Source organism: Aedes albopictus, chromosome 3 (genome assembly GCF_035046485.1).
Source record: "Aedes albopictus strain Foshan chromosome 3, AalbF5, whole genome shotgun sequence".
Taxonomy (NCBI): domain Eukaryota; kingdom Metazoa; phylum Arthropoda; class Insecta; order Diptera; family Culicidae; genus Aedes; species Aedes albopictus.
The window spans coordinates 259,897,499-259,918,433 of record NC_085138.1 but is presented as its reverse complement, the minus strand read 5'-3'; the positions used below and the strand labels follow the sequence as shown (position 1 = coordinate 259,918,433).

At 40.9% G+C, this 20,935-nt stretch overlaps 2 protein-coding genes across 2 annotated transcripts; one reads left to right on the top strand and one right to left on the bottom strand.

Annotated features, from left to right (window-relative positions):
- Window positions 1-202: 202 nt before the first annotated feature.
- Window positions 203-2,735, top strand: LOC134291945 (bax inhibitor 1-like). The gene has a single exon (XM_062860419.1). It carries the CDS (start codon window positions 1,831-1,833, stop codon window positions 2,563-2,565), a length of 735 nt encoding a protein of 244 aa, XP_062716403.1. The 5' UTR covers window positions 203-1,830; the 3' UTR covers window positions 2,566-2,735.
- An 828-nt stretch (window positions 2,736-3,563) lies between these two features.
- On the bottom strand, window positions 3,564-17,900 carry LOC134291944 (uncharacterized). Its single transcript, XM_062860418.1, has 3 exons — window positions 11,727-17,900; window positions 11,354-11,619; window positions 3,564-4,515 (listed from the first exon to the last, which is right to left on the bottom strand). Exons 1-3 carry the CDS (start codon window positions 12,904-12,906, stop codon window positions 4,222-4,224), a joined length of 1,740 nt encoding a protein of 579 aa, XP_062716402.1. The 5' UTR covers window positions 12,907-17,900; the 3' UTR covers window positions 3,564-4,221.
- Window positions 17,901-20,935: the final 3,035 nt, after the last annotated feature.

Genomic DNA, 20,935 nt, shown 5'->3' with positions numbered 1-20,935 from the left:
TTCCAGTACCGACTACAATAACAGTAGAAGGCCGTTCATAAACAATGTAGACTTTTTGGGGGGAGGGGGGGTCAGGCGAAAGTCTACGCTCCATACAAATTTCAAAATTTTTGTGTGGACAAAAGTCTACGAGGGGGAGGGGGGGGGGGTCTGAGATAGCCAAAATTTGGTCTTCGTGGTTTATGAACAGCCCCGTATGCCGCGAGCGGTGGAAGAGGCAACTAGGCCAAGACCAATCCCAACTAGGTAGAAGACATCATACTTCAACAACGAGATATTTAGGGAAGCTCTCCGCCATGAGCGAAACTTCGTCTAAGCGGTGACTAGTTGGTAGTGGTGCTGTGCACACGATGCAACTGCACTGCCTTGGCAAGTCCATCTTAGGGATGGAAGATCACCGGCGTACTATTAGACTCAAGCTATTGCGAACCTGTTCCGTGTCCATCTACTGGCTAGGTCAGTGGTGCTCAGGCTGGAGGATACCGCGTGCCAAATTTGCAATTCGGGATCGACCTGCGGGCCGCATAAAACATCGATGCACAAAAACAACACAAATAACAATTCTAAAGCATATTTATTAAAAATCTGAACTGTTCAGAACTTGTGTAAGGGTCAAACTTTATAAACTATTGCCCTTCGTGGAGTTCAATTTAGATTCATAAGTTTGGTTGAGAAAAACGTTTGAGCTTCAAATTGAAATTCAAACAAACAATTTAGAAGTTGTCCCTAGGATTGCCTTGAAGCCACTTCAAGAACTTTTCAAGCAGCTTTTACAAGAATTTCTTTTGAATCGCTCCAAAAAGGTTTGCTGGATTTTCTCCTGAAATTTCTTGTGGAGTTGCTCCAGAAGGTTTTCGAGAAATTTCTTGAAGTTTCTTTTAGTTTTTCTAGAATTCTCTTGGAACACCTCCAAGAACTCCACTTTGATTTGCCTTTCAAACTGCCCTGAAGTTACTTCAGGAATACCTCATAAACGTATCCAAGAATTTCTTCTAAAATAGCTTCTGGATTTTTCCGAAAATTTTCCAGGAGTTTCTTGAAGATTTTAGTAAATTCTTTCCATAAGTCTCTTCTAAAGTTGATTAAATACTTCATCATTAAATTTCTTCAAAAATCGATGCGGGGATCTCAAAATCCTTTGGGGTAGATAAGGCCCCAGATCCGGACGGAGTTCCGAACTTAGCCTTACAAGTAGCTATTGCTGAGGCATCCGCTGGAGGTCTACGGTTAACCGATCAAAGAAGTTGAATTGACTGCCCACTCGATCGCATTTGTGGGGGAATAGGTAAGCTCCAGGAAACTGGGATGGGCTCACCTTTGTGGTGAAGCGGTGGTTGCTAGTGCGCAATCTTTCGGTTTCTTGAATGGTTTTTGAGGTTTCAGAAACAGTAGGTTGTTGACCTAAGGTCCCCTATTTATCGTAGTGTGACTGCCAACTTAGGTATAGCTTCCGATAAAGGAGCATTTCATGTTCAACCACTGGATGCCAGAATAGACGCAAAACCATAATGAAATTCAAACAAAATTAATCATTAATAGAGTTGCTGCTTGGGATAGGGCATGAATTAACTGAACTGGAGCATTCCAGTCCATGCTACTGTTTGTTCATTGTGTTTTGGAACTTTGACTAAACGAGCCAGAAGTCTTGTAGCGAATTTTCGAACCCTCTAAGCAGAATACTTACCCTCTTCGAATTTAGTGTAATCCAATATGTAATCAGGCGGAATTGGAAGGTATTTACAAAACGGATTACACTCATTCCAAGAGCTAGCAGTGTTTCGTAGCAGGCGTGGTGTTGATTCGAGTCTTTAATTTCGATTGGAGCTTAAAATGTCGTCCGCAACAGCGAACCCGTTTCGGAGTTTCAAAAAAGTACTATCGCAAAATTTGGAGCCCGATCTTCGTCGGTATCTGTTTAAAGTATACTCCACCATGGCTCTGACTTGCGCTGCTGCGGCAACCGGATCGATAGTTCATCTGACCAATCTATGGACAGCAGGATTTCTTTCGATTTTCCTGCAAATTTCCACCATGGTGACCTTGGTTCTTACGCCGAAACGAAAAACAAACCGAAGATTTAGGCTGGCGCTACTGTTGGTGATTGGAGCCCTTTCCGGGCATACCTTGGGCCTGTTGATCGAACAAGTGATGGTCGTGAATCCTGCCTTTGTCATAACCGCCCTCCTTGGAACTGTGATAAGTTTTGGCTGGTTGAGTTTGTCCGCCATTCTGGCTCGACGAGGCAGTCATCTGATGCTCGGTGGTGTTCTGTCAAGCGTAACCTGTGCCCTAATTGCAGTTGCTGTCGGTAATCTGTTCTATCAGTCCTGGATTGTTCACAAGTTGAGTCTCTATCTGGCCCTGGCGTTGATGTGCGGATTCGTTCTATTTGATACCCAGATCATAATGGAGGAGTATCGTGCGGGGGTGGATGATTACGTGGCTCATGCTCTACGGTTGTTCTTCAATGTTGAAGATATCTTTCGTTTGCTGATGGAGATATTGCTTACCAAGTCGGAGCCTCGTAACTCGATGCGAAGAAACGCGGATCAAAATGATGAATGATAAAATAAATATATGCAACGCACCGTTTTTTTTCTTCCGAACAAAACACTTGAATTAAATAAGATTCATACTAATATGTAGTTGCTTATGCAACGTGTTGCATAATGATGATTTTGTCAGCACGATTTATTTAACAAAGCTTTACCTAAAAATATATATTAGATTTATCATCGTTTCATTTTCTTTACAAATTCTTGATCTAACCCCACGCTTTACTAAATATTCTGTCGTACATTTCCAAACACATCATCGGATCGCGGCCATGGATAAGGGCGAACATATTTGTTTGAGTTTAATTTATCTTGGCATGATCAGCCGTACTGTCACCCTTTGCATCGTAGAATTGGACAACGCACCTGTAGACGGGATTCACCGTTTGGCCATAAGTAAAAATACCCATAAGAAAACAAAAACATGCGCATGACCATAACTACGCCGGACAAACCTACAAGATTTATCTTGCCGCTCGTATGATAGCTCTTCGAGTCGTCTTTTTATGGCATGGGACTACCGGATGACAGGACGGTGTCGCGCAACTTCAATGATAATTTATTACTTCTTTCGCACGCTTCCGAATTCGTTACAAACCGTGACGGCCCTGGTATGGGTGTAAGGCACGTAGTAGATCACAACTGATCAGATGAGAAAGGAAGCATTTAGGTACAGTGATCTGACCTAGAGATGAGCTGGGAAAAATGCAAACGGGTCCTGGTAGAATCTCGGGAAGACAGAATCCTAAGTATAGTTGATAAATTCTATCATTTTTTTCATCTGTATTAACGAGATTTTTAGCCCTAGGCTAGTTCATCTCGGGACCAATACTTTACTTCCCTTCCGAAGGAAGAACTCACATTTTGCGAGTTTGTCGGGAGTGGGATTCGATCCCAGGTCCTCGGCGTGATAGTCAAATCACACCAGGTCCGCTCCAATTCTATCATTCATCAACTGGACCAAATAGGTGGGTTTCAAGAGAGAACTGGTTCGACAATGAAACATCATTTATTTCGGTATAACTTCATTCGATTTATTTCCATTTTGAAAATCAATATACAATTAATTAAACTATAATTACACCGCTAACAAAAAGTGGATCAGCTTGTGGTCTTATTTCCCGTTACTGTTCGATTCCTTCATCATTTCAATGAGCACAAACCGGCACCGTAGAGCAGAGACGCTGACGACGACATTACTAACTAGACAGTACGTTCGTTGTTGGTTGATGAGGTAATAGAATTCCCAGGAGATTTCATTAGGCTACCAGTTTTTTATTGCTTCCATGCTTGCTTGCATTTTCCTTAGCACCATATAATAAATATAATAACTTATTTATCCATCACGAACTGCACCAACCGCACAGCTCATGAATAAATGTGTTTATTTTTTCTATTTTACAGCAACACTGTTTAGTGATTGGGTTGACTCTTTTTTGTATTTTATTACATCCATTATGACTGGTCTGGAGAATAGAGTATACACACGTTCGATACCCCTTAGAGATCGGATGAAGGTATCTCCCTCACTTAAGCAGTGGCATGTGCTAACAGCTACTGCAAAGTGCGCCGGCGACAACACGGCCGGCTAGTTATTTACCTACGTTCGCTTTCGTTCGGAACCAACTAGATATGAGGTTGATCGTGTTGATGTCTTTCATTGCACTTAATCCGATCGGTACTCATCGTAGGGCAGCCGCTTGGTTCGGTACAGCTTTATGACGGTAATCAGAACGATTAGCGCTACTAGCATTACGACCGAAATGATCACTGCCACCGAGAGCGTGAGAAACGACGAAGTGGTTTGGGCGCCAGAGCGAAGGTCGAAGGTGGAATTGGACGGCAGTATGATTCGGAACGAAATCGATGCCACCTCGGAGGGGAGTTCGTCTTCTTCAGAGGTGTCTTCTGTGGAGTTGTCTGCGGTATCTCTTTTGGAACGGACGGCCGAGCAGTTCTCCTGGAATGTGAAGTAGACCAAATATGACCGAAAAGTTAATTATTAGCTATTGTTTTGAACATGGTTTAAAAGAATTATTCATGTGTACAATTTACTATCTTATACTCTGTGGGATGTAATATACAGCACACACATAATAAAATAAGTTCTCAATATTGTTTTGAACTTCAAATCTGAGACCGGCTCACTGTTTGCACCTTGTTTTTAGATTTTTTAAAGTGACGATTTTCTGAAAGTCCTCCTCAAAATAGTAAGAAAAATGCATTTGATTGATTGATGAAATTGGTAGACCCCCCTTTTTAGTTAGAGCCACAACCATTTTTGCGGACCCCTCGAATTTGGTAAATCGGCTCATTTAAACCGTTTAAATCGCCGTTTACGACCACCGATTTACAATTTTTTTGCACAAATTGAAACCCATGGAATTTATACACAACATATCAAAAATTTAGAGATGGCGTTTTTCCTATTAAAAGTTATCTGCACTTTTGTAAATCATGCCACGTTTTCCCCATACATGTCCATGCCCACCGTTAACAACACCCAATAGCATCAGTTTTTACGCCTGCAAGGTGGCCCACACTTATAAAAAATAAAATAAAAAATGCCAAGTATTACCTCCTGAATCAGTTGTTTTGGACTCCCAGAAGCTACGTTCAAAATTTGAGCAAAATCGATAAAGCCTAAGGGGCGCTCAACAAGCTTGAAGTTTGTATGGGAGATCTTGGTCAAATGTATGCAGAAATCTTAAGTTTTCGAATTTTGCCGCTAGGTGGCGCTGTGAGCGTTACATATTCAAACCCTTTGGTTTTTTTGTAGGTGACTATATGCTAAACAACTTTGTCGAAGACCGCAAGGTGATTCAACGCCTGTGAAAAAAGTTATACCCTAGGTAAAGTGAGGTGAAACATTATTGGTATTTTTACAGTACATGTAATGAATTCTCAATACTTTGCCTTACTTTGCCAGGGTATAACTTTTTTCACAGACGTTGAATCACTTTGCGGTTTTCGACAAAGTTGTTTGGTATTACGCGTTGCAAGAAAAATTTTGATTCCTGGAATAGTAGTTTACGCAACAAGGTGCAGAATGACGATTTTTACAGCACGAGTCGTACAATTATCCAACGAGGCTTACGACGAGTGCTGGAAAAATCGAGTTCTGCACCGAGTTGCGTACAACGTTTTTTGCAATTTCATAAATTACCCTTAAGGATAGTTTCCAACAAAACTTTTTCACCAAACTGCACACTGATGTTCAGCAAATGCTTAGGAAAATCTGATCAAAATAGGTTAAACTGTGCAGTTGTCACAATTTTTCAAAATTGCGTTCAGAAAGCATCAAAAAGTTGACCAAAACTGGAAATAGTGCTGTAATGGTTCATTACGCAACGCAAATCAGTGCTGTAATGAACCATTACAACACTGGTAATTTGGTGTGGGAAAGTAGGCCTTTTCCTGTCAGATTTGCGTGAGGTAAAACAGCCTATTACGATGCAAAAAAATCATACCCGCATTGAGGAATATTTTCCTGGACAACGATCATAGGTGCCTATGCCCAAAGAGTGTTGTTTTGTTTTTTGACAGAATGATTTCTGATTAGATCTTTGACCAACCGTGGGTGCAGGCAGTGGTGATGCAGGCTCATTAAAAATTATTATTTAAGTTCACGTCTTGGTTCACGTTCGCTAGTGGACAGAAAATACGTGGTCGGTCATCCTTCTTCGTCCTTTCTGGGTCATAAATTCAACCAACAAGATGTGATATTGTTAAAATGAAAAGTTGGGTATGGTAACTGGTTTTAGCATCCAAATGTGTGCATTATACATCAAATCCTTGATCAGATCCCAATAATTCTCAGAGAGAATTTCTCACACTGATCCTTGTTCCAATTCTGTGCAGCAGAAGTCGGGTCGGGTTGATTGTCTGCATTTTCAAACATTCCAAGTTTCTTCAAAGGTGTCATATGTCTGACAAATTCTGGTAGGTAAGACGTGCAACAACCGAGAGATAGAGCGCACGCACATGATGTCGATGAAATACGATAATGCGGAAACGGTCACATCCCGAATAAAAAATACGGTAGAAAAACCGAACGTTGTATTGTAACAGTACTATTTAGAACCATATTTTTACAATAGACACCACTGTAAAAATAAAAAAATACAAAAACAATAAGATGTAATGTAGACACCGTACCGTGAATTGTAAATAAGATTTTTACAATATATTATACAGGTTGTTAAGTATCGTAACAGTATAAAAAAAAATATTTTTCTCCATATATATTTTTTTGCAAAACCATACATTTTATTGTTAATGAATTGTTCAAAATACTGATACGTGGGTTTAAATATACCGTATATTGTATGGTACATGAATGGTTTCAAACAATAAAATGTACCGTAAATAAATTGTTTTTAATTGTAATTTCACTACTGGTTATACATTTAATCAAATGGTTTTGGAATGGTTCTCTTTTGTTATGTTGTATTGTTTTACATTACATAAACCATATATTGTTATATTATCTTGCCATTTTCCTCCTGTTAATGGCATCTTAGGATTATTAGATTTATTAGCATGCGCTTTGGGAATTCTCCAGAGCGTTTTGGATAACCCCTCATATAAAGGATCGCCCACGTCTAAGTCTGAGTAGTCTCTGATTGCATTAACAGTTGAAGCTTAGGCTCCCATGCCCCACCGGCCAGATAACCGGGTTTTGCAAACTTAGCATTATTTGTGGCAACACATTGAGCGGCATGATGGAACTATGCCGAGCGCGCTAAGTGTTATTAGACAACTAATGTAGTTGCATGAAGTGGGTGACGAGGTACCGTCAAGGCGCCATTCGAGGCGGTGTAGATGTAGATGGTAAGTTTTCATGTAACGTACTTCATGAATGGTCCAGAATACGCCACATACATTTCTAAACATTCATACACAGTTACAATAACAATAAAAATGCAAGCTGACATGAACTGTCAAATGATTATGTTCAAGATATAAATAAATCTTGAATAAATCCCATATAAAAGTAACATGAATGGTTGTGGATTTCTTTACCAAAACCATCTTACAGTCTCCAACAGTTCGATGATTTTGGTTTTCTAAGTGAGACAATAACTTGTACTTTCACATGCGCAAAAATAAATTTGCATATAATTGCCTATAGCTAAGAACCATATGCTTGAAATATGGCCCAATAAAACTATAAAAACCGTTATAACTATTTTATTTTTGAAATTAGCTAGATGTAATTTTCGGCAAAATTGTGTGTTTTACCATTATCTATAACTTTGTAGAACATGAGAAAAATGTAGAATCAGTTATCAGAAAGTTATTGCGAAAAAACTTTTTTCAAGGGGCTGAAGATAGAAAACGTAACGTATCTTGAAAAGTAACGGAGTTACAAACTTGGCGTCTTCGACAAACAACATTTTCTACAACTTTTGTGAAGACGCAAACCTTGTATCTTGAAACATTCAAAAAATATATTTTCCATCTCACTTTTAGGGGGGTTGATCAATTTCCACAATAGTTCAAAAGAAGCTCCTTGTGATAGTGAAAAACTTTCTCGAAGACACCATTATGCTAAACGTCATAGTTAAAAAGTTATTAATTTAGCGCGCTAAAATGACGAAATTAGCCACAGTGATTGTCAAGATAGATGGTTGACGTCTTCAGCATTTTTTATTCCAAACAACTGAAGACGTAAATGTTGCAATTTTTACACCAATTGAGATAGAGGCCTATGTTTGAAAGTTAATCCCCAAAACACGTTTTTTGAGTAAAACATACATTTGTTAAATTTTTAGACCTATAAATACAATGTTATGCAAAGTTGTATTTATCAATAAAATACGAAACTTTTCCGAAGATATCAAAGCTGTAAGAATTGAACGGGACCAGTTTACAGAAAATTTATGATTTTTTCATCCACTGGATGAATGTTTTTCTTGGCAAAAAGGTGCAGATTAGGATACCCTTATCAGAAAGTACATCTAAAGAGCTTTTAAATAAGGGTTACCCAAGTAACCAAAAGTTCCGCTTCTCATGACAAAATGCACTTTCAAGTTCCGCAAAGCTCAGATAAAGTTTCAAATGGAACTTTCTGGCTGCTTAAGAGGCTAACGATGAGCATTGCTGGAACTTCGGTCACAAGTTCCGGCAAGGCTCATTGTTAGCCTCTTAAGGAGCCAGAAAGTTCCATTCGGAACTTTATCTGAACTTCGCGGAACTTTAAAGCTGCTTAAGATACTACTCGGAACTTTATCGGAACTTTCAAGTTCATAGAAGTTCAGTTCAGTAGCATTCTGTTTCAATGAAGATCAAATTTATTTCTTTTACAGATAACAACTGTTTAAGCATACACGAATAAAAGACAAATATGAATTTATCAAATCAATGAATACTAGGCTTGAGCAAAAAAAAAACTTGTCGCCCATCGGATTCGAACCGATAGTCGCTGCGTGAGAACCCTATGCTCTACCACTGTACTACAGTTGCGATTGAGTGGACAGCAGGGAAAGTCTGACTTGAAACGATTTACTGTCGGCAGCTAGTTTTGCACATTTGTACAGTAGTGAAGTTAGCTTGACTTTGTCAAGTGTCTTCAGCAGCGCAGCGGTAAGTCGGTAGGCTATCACGCAGGAGGATCCAGTTCAAATCTACATTGCAGCGACATGTGTAAACATATAATTATCAGAAGCAATTTCCAGACATGAATCACAAACCACCAACAGAGTTGTGATTCTGAAAAAAAAAAAACACATTTTTGTTTCGATATGAATTTTGTCAAAATTCTGTCAGAAGCTGCTTAGAAGGCTATCCAGCATGCTTATGTGAACTTTCAAGTTCCAAAATTACTTAAAAATGAAGCTGCTTAGAAGGCTAATGAGCAACCTTGAACAAGCTGCTTAGCTTATAAAGTACCCTTTTATCTGAACTTTTGGTTACTTGGGTAGTTTGTTCGTTCACGATCATCTACTGAGGGGATATGACCATAATAAAAATTATCCATTCTACGAAACAACTGCATTATTATCTACGTTGACAGATAAATTCATGGTTATTATGAGTTAAACTCGCCTTTGTCTTACCTTAATAAAAGTTCATTGCGTCCACTCTCTTCATATAGAAAACAAATTACTTTCAGAAGGTTTGGCTCTGTGAGAGCGCTTGAAAGCCACCAATTTCAAGCTTTTGTTTAACGAACTTGTAGGTATGGTAAAAACCTACAGTATGGTATGACGAAAAGACAGTTTGCTTCTATTTTTTAAATTGTATGATCTACATGTAGTTTTTCGATTTTGCAAGGAGATTTTTGGAGTCAATTTTTCCAGTTTAAAAAAAAACGTTCTTGTAATTTTTGCTCCAAATTTGACCTTCCAAATCTCGCTTAAAGAACTTTTTTATCGTGCCAACTCCGTGAGATATAAGTATTTCAAGACGTCGTTGTTTTTAAGTCAAAAATGCCCATAACATTTGAAAGACAAAACCTAGCGACATGCAAAATTCAGTACAAGGTGCGCCATTACTTGCTCTTCAAATGCTCTCAAGCTCATATCTTCGAAAAAAAAATCAAATAAAACAGTTATTGTGAATAAAAGCGTTTTTGGGGGGATCATCCCAAGTCAAAACCTAAAATTGACCTACAATATTCAAATTAAGAGCTGTTGCCTACAACTTTGCTGAAGAACTCGATCGCATATGACTTAAAATTAAAAAGTTGAATTCCAGATTTGAATTAAGACGAGGACCACCCTAATTATTTTTTTTTTGGAAAATATGCAGCAAACAAATGCAAACAACTTTTCAGAAGACACCAATCGCCTAAAACTGTGAATTGGTCCAACACCCATATTTACGAGGAAAGTACATTCAGCGCCGTCAAATTAGTTTTTGGATGAATACGGCCTTCTACAAAGTTGTTCCTAATAAGAAGGCCCTGTTTCGAATGCACATGATAAGTAGGGTGATACATATTTCCAAGGAAATTGGAAACTAAAGTTCTATAATTGCAAGAATAACTAAATACATTCCTTGACAAAGTTGTAGATCTATGAATTCAGAGCTTGCTGAAGACATTTTTTATGCAGCTTCAAAATTGACCAATCATGCGCAATTTTACTGAATTAGCTTAGATTGGTTAAAAACCGGTTTCCTGGCCAGCTGTAACTTTTTCAGTTTCAGTTTCTCAACAAATTTGCGTGAGAATAGTAGTTTACGCAACTAGGTGCAAAATGAAGATTTTTATAGCACGAGTCGTACATTTATCCAACGAGACTTGCCGAGTTGGATAATTACGACGAGTGATGTAAAATCAAGTTCTGCACCGAGTTGCGTACAAAGTTTTTTGATATTTCATAAATTACCACTTGAGGATAGTTTTTACCAAAACATTCTCATCACACTACACACTCTTGTTTATAGCCATGTTTAAAAAGTCTGATCATAGCAGGTTTTGAGCAGGTTATACTGTGCAGTTGTCACAATTTTTAAAACCTGTGTCCAGAAAGCATCAAGAAGTTGATCAAAACTGAAAATAGTGCTGTAATGGTTCATTACGCAACGCAAATCAGTGCTGTAATAAACTATTACAGTACTGCTAGTTTGGTGTGAGAAAGTAGGCCTTTTCCTGGCAGATTTGCGTGAGGTAAAACAGCCTATTACGATGAGAAATTGCAAAAACACTTTTAGAGCATTTGAAAACGCGTCGTTTAAACATATTTATATTTTAATGCCTATTGTACACTGTTGCACCCTGAACTCAAGTTGTTTGAACACTGCACCTACAAGTTTCAACAATATAGAAATCATACAAATATTCAACATACCACAGCGCATTCCCGTCGATCCACACAGCCAACTATTCGCACCCGCATAACCATTTCGTCTCCGCTTCGCATCCCTTGGAACATCGCGGCCCGGAAGGCCAACCTATAGCTGAGCGGTGATTCCGCCACGGGAGCCACTGAGCTGATTGCTCTCATGGTTGGATTCAGACAACCGTTCGTCGTCAGGATGGCCACCGAGTTGAGCACGCTACCCGCAGAGGTCTGTCGTTGCATAACGACATCGGATAGCCGCGTAAAGTTCCAACCTGAAACGTGAAGTTCCGTTTTAATGCCTTTTCTGCATCTGCACAATTCGTTACCAAAATTTCTTCCACCGAAACTAAACTGGTCGTACGTTTCACACTCAACTCACCATCTCCGCTACGAACTTGGGTGCGCAGCATCAACTCTTCTCCCAGAACTACCGAACCACCTGGATCGAGTGCCCGGGTGAACCCGTTTCCGTTTTCGGACCTCCGAAAAAGCCCCAGCTGCGTCCGAAAGGGCCGTTGGGATCCTCCGAAGGCAAACGTACCGGGCGCACTTCTTTCTTGCACATCATTATTCACACCGAGTCGAACAGAATGAGTCTTTGCCACGACACGTTGTTGTATTTTGCACTGTAGGGTGAGAATTGAGTCCGCAGCCGTTCGCATGCCCGCTATTTGAGGAAATCTTAACCGGAGACACAGTTCGCGAGAATTTACACCACACGGTTGGACACCACATCTGGGGAAGTAGTTCGATTCAATGTCCACTAGCAGTCTGTTTTGGGCTACCCGAATATCACAACCACTTAGGTCCCCATCGCTAGTCACATCTACCAGAGGAACACTGTCAATAGCACTTTGTATGGTAAGCGAGGAACGGAAAAATCCTCCATTGTTATCCAGGCACGTAAGGTCGTTCAGCTGTAGTCTTATGGGACGAGAACTGCCGGGAACTTCATCCCGCAATGCTCTTCCAAGTGGTGGAATGTATGCGTTGGAAGGACGTTCGTAGTTGTAGCCGGTATCCGTTGATGGGTTAGAGAAACCTTCATCCGCAAATGGAGGTATCGGTGAACTCGGAGGATTGTAGTGGTATCCTGGTTCGGTCGTCACAATAATAATTTCATCTCGTTGTGGTGGTTGTTGCGGTGGCGGAAGATAGTCGTTAACTGGCGGATCCGCAAATTGAGTATCATCCGGAGTTCCAGAATCTTCATCGGGAGGAATGTATTGATTGTCCACCGATGGGTATTCATCTGCGAGAGGCGGTCTCTGTGCCGGTGGCTGCGGTTCATCTGCAAAGGGCTGCTCCGGAGGTATGTACTCATTACTCGGTGGATTGTAGAAGTATCCTTGGAAGTCTCGTTGAGGAGCTGTTGTAGTCCGTGAAGGTTGACGATTGATAATAACTTCTGGCAGAGATGTCGTAGTAGAATATCCGTTTTTGTATTCGGAATCCCTTCGAGGTGGAACCAACGCTCGAGTAATACTTTTGCTTGCAAAAACGTCACTACGCGCCGATTGTATCGAGAACAAAACGATAAACAAAACCTTCTCAATCATTTTGCGACAATTACGCTTAGTAGCTCATTTCCGACCCGAATCCTTCACGAAACTAAAACTTCAATTTCAAATGGTCCCACTTTTATAACCACCGCTCAGTGAGTATTCCAATGCTTGGCGTTTCGAAAATCTGCATATAACCAACGACAGTGATCACGCAGTGACAATTTCTCAAAGTTATTTCGAAACATATTAATACTATTGCAGCACCCAGAAGCGAGAGTACGCGAAAACGCATTTAAATTTTGGAAAGACCTCATGCACGCTCGACCAGTAGTGCGGAGAGCTTCCCTCTGATGGCATGCAAGGTAGAACCCCGACCGACACTCAACAACTCTGCTGGTGGATAAATTAAGTCACATTACTCACTTTCCGTAACAATGCCAATCGTGATTGGCAGCTTGTTCCAGATATCCCTTGCTACTTACTCCTTCCGCAGTGCCATGCCATAACTAAATCAATTTTTGCTTTCTTTGGTTCAACGTGTGGCGCCAAAGTGCACGATTCAGTCCCAACTAGTGTTCGCCGGCCTTCATATTTCCGCAGCGTACCGGGAGTGAAATGACGAAAGCAATCGACTCGTTGAAAAAAGTTTTGCGGTGAAACCTGGCTGTGTGCCGTTTCGGAAGATCCTCCAGCCAGCAGACACCTTCCGTAAAGTTGGTGGGTCACAGTGAATCACCCTTTTGAAGCGGAGTCGTGACATTAAGCGTGAATTTGGGCATGTACATACTAATGCCTTGTTTGTTGTTGAAAGAGTACGATTCATGCGAGGAAAAGAAATCAATCAACGTTGAGCGTGGTCAATGGGAGAAGATGCTTTCGGTTTCGTTTATTTTCCATGCGTGTGAAGCGAGTTGATTTCACCGTAAGGGGCAATACAACACCCGTGTAATTAAACTCCAAATTTAAAAATGCTTTATTTTCGTTTATGGGAATGGGTACTGGTACTGCTGAAGACACTATTCTGTTTTTGGATGTGCTAACAACAACGGTTATCCGATTCGTTTGGTGTTGATTGATGGGTAGTATACTACGTTGCGCGGTAATAGACCTCAGCTCATATGTTGAGTCGTTTCGATGTCATTTGCGAACTTGTTTTAGAAGACGCCAACATAATCGTTCTTTGTACGTTAGAGCTCAGATGAAAAGAGGTTGGGCTTGAGAGTATTGATCATGTTTTTTTTTGTTTAAATTCATATTTTCAGTATTTTAAAATAATAGTTAGGTACGTCAAATGGAAACAGATAATATTTATGTGCATTGGATTTATTTTCTTCTTCAATTTTTATGGGATGCGAGGGGAGTTTGCTATAGGAGTGGCAGATCATCATCCGAGTGCCAGTGGGGGACTCCAGTCCATTGCCGAGGAGCTGGAAATAGACTCCTATTAAAAACCCCGGTAAGGATACACCCAGAGAAACATTGTATCCGAAATGACACCTGGAGAAAAGTTATTGGAGCAATTGAGCGACCGAAATCACGAGGAGCCAAGGCTACAGTCCGTCAGCGATATTAGATTCTCAAAAAAGAACAAAAGAGCGTGGGCGAAGTTGTTGAGGCGTAGCGTGCGATTGTAGTTCCCTACGATTTAGTAAGTCATTCCTTGTTCAGACACTGCACACACCACACGTTATAATTTCCACTGCAAGTTGTTATGGACCTAGTGTACCTGCAGTAGGAAGTCTGAAGTACTAAAGACAACGAAAAAATAGTAGCAGAAAATAGTTCGAGACGAAGAACGCAACATAAGTGGACGAGATAACGGAAGTGGAAGTACGAGGACGACATCTGCGAATGCTGCAGGAACTGCAGGAGGTAGCGGACAATCCGGCGCAAATGAGCGTGCCTGCGGAAACCCAGTGAGTGTACTGGCTATCGAGAAGTCGCCAGGACGACAGAACTACGCAGAGGACTCTTGAAGAGCGGTCAAATCGGATCAAAATCAGGCGATCGACCCGGAACTGGACCGGAGTTGCGTATGCTTAAGTATTGACATGCACTCCAGAAGGCGTTCCAGGACGACGGTTTGCTACGAAGATTTGACCTGCTGGATAGATTACAATCCGTGAAGCTTGAAGAATGCGCCTATGTGGAGGATTATGTGGACGCAATGATCATGAGCTTCAAGCATCGGGAATCCAACTTTCGGCGGACGATGTGAAGGCGAAGATATTGCAGGATGTTAAATGGCCGTTGAAGACGTCAAGCGAAGGAGCGTTGCACACGAAACAAAAGCCACGGTAACTCAAGGCGGAGAAGAAAACAGTAACGTGCTTTACGTGCAAGAAGTTCGGGCATTTTGCTGCAAATTGTCTCCAGAAGCAGGGTGCTTCTAAGCTCAAGACAAGTGTTCTGTGTGCCATGCTGACCATGGAGCACGGAAAGGAGGATGCTTGGTTGTTCGGTTCTGCAGCAATTTCGCATATGATTAGGAGTTGGGAAAATTTTTCGAGGCAGAAAGACCTGGTGCACTTGATTGACACAGCAAATAACACTAGTTTACAGCATTTTTGAACTCGGTAAGCTGATGATTGCTTTTGGTGTAGAATCATGCCCTGAGTACGAAAACGCGAAGAAAAAAAATACAGTACAGCGGAAATTTTTTCGACTTTCCATACAAGGTTGATGATTTGAAATCGATTTTTGTTTGTATTTTTAAGCAAAGTCGCTCACTTCACACATTTTATTCTCCGTTATCAATGCTCCGATTGAGCTGAATTTTTTACTGAAACTCACCTACTTATGATATGTCAAATAAACATTGAGAAATAATTTTTAAATTATTTTTTTCTTATTGAAAAAAAAAATACATTTCTTTATATAATTTTGGAAATTTTGCTAAAATTTAAGGAGATCGTTCCCAAAACTCGCCAATATCTTGAATTTCATCAATCTGACGCAAAACCTGTATGGGGCTGTCCATTTATTACGTAAGGGGATTTTTGTGATTTTTCGATACCCCCTCCCCCCCTTGTAAGATTTTTTGTATGAGAACCCAAATTTTTTTGTATGACACGTAAGATTTCTCGAACCGGTTCAGCCGGTCAGGCGATCGACGCGGACCTGGACGAGAGGGCGTTGGCGACGATATGCTTAAGTATTGACAACAAAAGAAGCATATGATGCACTCCAGAAGGCTTACCAGGACTACGGTTTGCTACGAAGATTGGGCCTGCTGGATAGATTATAATCCGTGAAGCTTGAAGAATGCACCTGTGAGGAGGATTATGTGGACGCAGTGGTCATGAGCTTCAAGCATCGAGAATTGAACTTCCGGCGGACGTTGTGAAGGTGATGATATGGTAGGATGTTAAATGGCCATTGAAGACGTCAAGCGAAGTAGCGTTGTACACGAAACAAAAGCCTCGGCAACTCAAGGCGAATAAGAAAACAGGAACGTGCTTTACATGCACGAAGTTCGGGCAGTTTGCTGCAATTTTCTCCAGAAGCAGGGTGCTTCTGAGTTCAAGAGAAGTACTCTGTGTGCCATGCTGACCATGGAGCACGGAAAGGAGGATGCTTGGTTGTTCGATTCTGCAGCAAGTTCGCATATGACTAGGAGTTGGGAAAATTTTTCGAAGCATGATCGAGTCTGGATCCGTTGTAGACGGGCTGTATCGATTGAACCAGAAGAATACCCATAAACCCTTCCTGACGGTTGAAGCTGGAATTTGACAGAGATTTGGACATTTGAATCAACAAGGTATGTACAAACTGGCAACAATGGTGGATGGAATTGAACTCAAGAAAGAAGTTAAGCTGGAATGCGTATCGCCTGTCAAGGGCAAACAGGCAAGCGACTCGTTTTGTTCGTCGAGAGCAATATCGATAGCAGCTAATAGACCCAAAGAAAGTCGAATATTCAGCATCTAAAAGTTTTTGGTTCAAGAGCAATGTATCACATTCCCAAACAAAAGCGAAGGAAGTTTGATATTTGAAGTCTGTGGAAGGAATCTTTATCGGATATGCCGAGAACTCGAAGGGGTACAGAATCTACAACCCGGATCTGCAGTATGTCATCATCTGTCGAGACGTGGTGATAGGGAGAGCGAAGGCGAGTTTGGATCGTTTTCCTCATTGGCGTGCGAACAACAACCAGTTGATTTCATGGAACTCTATACCTGGATTGAGTCAGAAGAGCAGATTGAAGTTAAGGCGATCGGAACTACAACCGTGGTTCAACACGAAGATCAGGTGAACTGTAGTGACCCCGTTGGTTCCAGAGATGCCATGCCTGATCGTGCGCTTCCACCGCAACTTACAAGACCAGCTGAACATGAGCAAAGATTAGCATACCGATTTTGTGTGTTATAATGAAAATGCTGTCCCATATTTCCTCCAACAGTTGAATGTGATAATGATCGACCATGCTGACCCGCAAACAGTTGCTGAGGCGTTACAGCAAGATGACCACAGACTGTGGGAGCAAGCAATGGAGGATAAAATCAGAGCTCTGGAGGAGAATGAAACATGACAGTTGACCGACCTTTCCTCGGGCAGAAAGCGAATTGGATTTTTAAAACCAAACGTGGAGCTTATGGACAGGTAGAACGGCACAAAGCGCGGTTGGTAGTGAAGGGATGTTCGCAGCGATCGGAATCGATTACACCGTAGTCTATAGACTTTATATTCACCAGCTGTTCGGTATTCAACGATTCGTTATCTGTTGGCCGTTACCTGTTTAGCGGTGCAGTTCGATGTGGACATCGAGCAAATGGACGCAGCAACAGCATTTTTGCAAGGCAAGTTAAAGTTTGAGCGCATTTACATGAAGCACCCTGAAGGCTTTACTGGTGAACCAAAGAAGGTGTGTTAGCTGAAGCGTGCGTTGTATGGGATCAAACAATCGAGCAGGGTTTGGAATAATCAGGTGGACGAGGCACTACAAGAATTCGGCCTTACAAGATCTAATCAAGATTCGTGCCTATATTTCATAATTGATGGAGGACGACTGACGTTTGTTACCTATATGTATGGTCTTGTACCATTTGGGCAGGTGTACCTATTTTGGGCACTTGCCGCTATAACTAAGTCAATTTCAAACCGATTGATTTGAAATTTTGTATAGAGTTAGGCACGTACAGTATCTAACCCTGAACAAAAATTCAAATCAATCGGTTTGATATTGACTTAGTTATAGCGGCAAGTGCCCAAAATAGGTACACCTGCCCAAATGGTACAATACTATATACAATGATGCAAATGATCACCTCACTAGTGCTCATCGCAACTCATCAACTGTATATTTATCGCGTGCGATTGAACTGTGCACTGATCAGTGATGACCAGCAGCAAAGAGGTGGCAAAACGAACATGATGTAAATCACAAACGATTTTGCCACCAGGGTGCCAGGCCGCCATTTTTAAGAATCCAACATCAGTATGTAAACATTTGTGTATCCACAATGGATTCCATTGTGGATACACGATAGATGTTGGCTCCTGTCAGATGCATTAGGTGGGATTAGGGTTGCCACATACGTGGATTTTGCACACATCTGATTGTGCCGCCACACGCTCGCCCGAACAGCCGAACCATACCGAATAGGTTGGTTTGCGAAGCTACGGCACGAACGCTCGACACGCACACAGAAGCAACATTCGCATGTACCGATACCATACTAATAACGCTTCCAGCCAACGATGCTTCGCGATAAGGCTCAAATGAGAATCGCATATTATCCAAAACTGAAAAAGCACTTTTCTCCAGAATGACGAAAAAGCGAACAAAATCCGCGTGTCCGATTGTCATAATTGACTAAATAAGCAATCGGACATTCTTATTTTCTTTGATTTGTGGATAATTTTGAGGAAAAGTGCTTTTTTAGTTCTGGAACATTTGCCATTCTCAATTGAGCCATAAGCTGTCGAAAAGCATCGAAAGCGATGAAAAGAGATGCTTGGCTAGAACGCAACGGCTCAACGGCGAAAAGGAAGAGTCAACTATGCTGATCAGTGTTGAGTCCGTTCGTGTGCTACTCGTATGGTAGGTTGATTGAATAAAGAGAGGATGGGTGAAAACGTATTCGTTGTCGAAAGCAAATCGCATCATTTCGCGAATGCTTTCATCAAATAGCAAGCTTGGCTATATACGCTTTTTTGATTTTTACAAACAGTGCTGAAATGAAGCTACAGTTGAAACATTTCCTGAATAGCAGATTCAAAATTAACGTGGAACAATTCGTCATTGAAATAATCGTCATCATCAAAACTTTAAAAGCAGGTTTCTCGTTCAAAACTAAAAATTTTGCAACGAAAAGATATTCACTGTATTCCTCATGAGGATAGGAATACAGTGAATACATTTCCATAATCATTTATTTGATTTACTGCGAAAAAACTGCTTTTCGATTTCGGAAAAATGATGACGAATGCTTGAGCCTTAAGGATTAAGGGGAAGCAAAATTTTGGTTGCGATTGCGAATAACAAAAGATCGTGAGAAAGGCAAGATTTTCATCGATCAGCAGAGCTACATTGAAGAAATTTTGAAGCAATTCAATATGGCAAATTGTGTCGACTTCTGCGGATGCAAGTTTTCAACTAGACAACACGATGAGCCCCAGTACTTCCGAAGAAGTAGAAGCGATGAAAGCTGTTCCGTTCAAGGAGGCGATTGGTCCTCCATATCGATCCATATGGATACGCGAAAATCAACTACGGGCTACATTTTCATGATGATGGGAGGAGCTGTTAACACACGAATTAGGAGGTAAGAGGAGGAGGTAAGAGCTACTTTTCAACTGAATACGAATATTTAATGCAAACGTAAGATCAGTGCTTATGTATGCTAGTGAAACCTTGTGCGTATCAGTGATGAACAACCAATGGTTGCAGATCTTCATCTACATTCTACAGATGCATGTGGTAAATATTCTGTGGATAGTGGCTCCAATACTGAATCTCGAAGGCGAAGCTCCATCGTCGATGTCATAAAAAGCCGATAGTTGTAGAAATTCTAAAGCAAAAGTGGAAGTGAGTCGATTATATTCTAAGCTGGGACACAAGCGATTGCATGATTGAAATTTTTCATGAGGAGAATCAAGCCTTACATTATATTTTGTGAGTATGACGGAAAAGGTATTAGATCTCTGGTCTTAGCCGTGAAAGTTATGCGGTTCAACCATTATACCAAACGTTTGGAGGTTATGGCTTTTAGCCTTGGGAAGAATAACTCAAAAACGGATTCTTAAGTTTTCATCCTTGAAAACTTTAATAACCTGTTTTTGAGTTATTCCATTGAAACTGAAAGCCTTCAAACATAAACAATCATCAACAATCGAATCCTCAAGAAACATCCTACCAAACTTCTACTGACTTTTTACTACTTAATTGAACACGTCAAGAATCGAAGTAATTTTTTTACAGTGCACTTCAAAGAAAAACTTAAAACATGCTCGTTTTTACTTGCGTATATTGATTGATTCTCTTATTTCTAGTGTGCGGCTCGATTTCTCTCAAACAATCGTCGTTCCCTTCAACAAGTTGCACTACGGTCGTCCACTATCAGTGACTGGCAGTCATCATGCAATTTTCCATTAAACAATAATTATACACGAGACGATCTGTCCTCATCCGGCAAAGTAAACCGGACCCGACAGATTAGAAGCAAAACTGAGATCGACGTCGGCTCTGAGCCGTCGGCTAGCCCTACAAAAAAACACGCATGTGGATACGTATGATCCGTCACGTCGTGGTCGTTGAGTGTTGAAAAGGACGGTCGTCTACTGTTGTCTCCCGCCGCCGTACGTTGTTGCTACTGGCGCGGCGGCTGGTTGATGGCTCTAGCTAGGTATTGAGGTGCGAGATCAATCATAAACCAAAGGGTGGTTGTTGCTGCCACACTCTGCCGTGCTCGACTTTTTCGCACTTTATAATGGAGATTTTAAATCGCTCTTTAAAAAGGTTTTATCGAACTATAATTATTTAATTTGATTACAGGCACTTATATGGAGTTATTAACACATTTTGTAAAAATTACATTTAATCGCTTGTGAAACCGAAGACCGGTCCGGATCTAGCGATCTC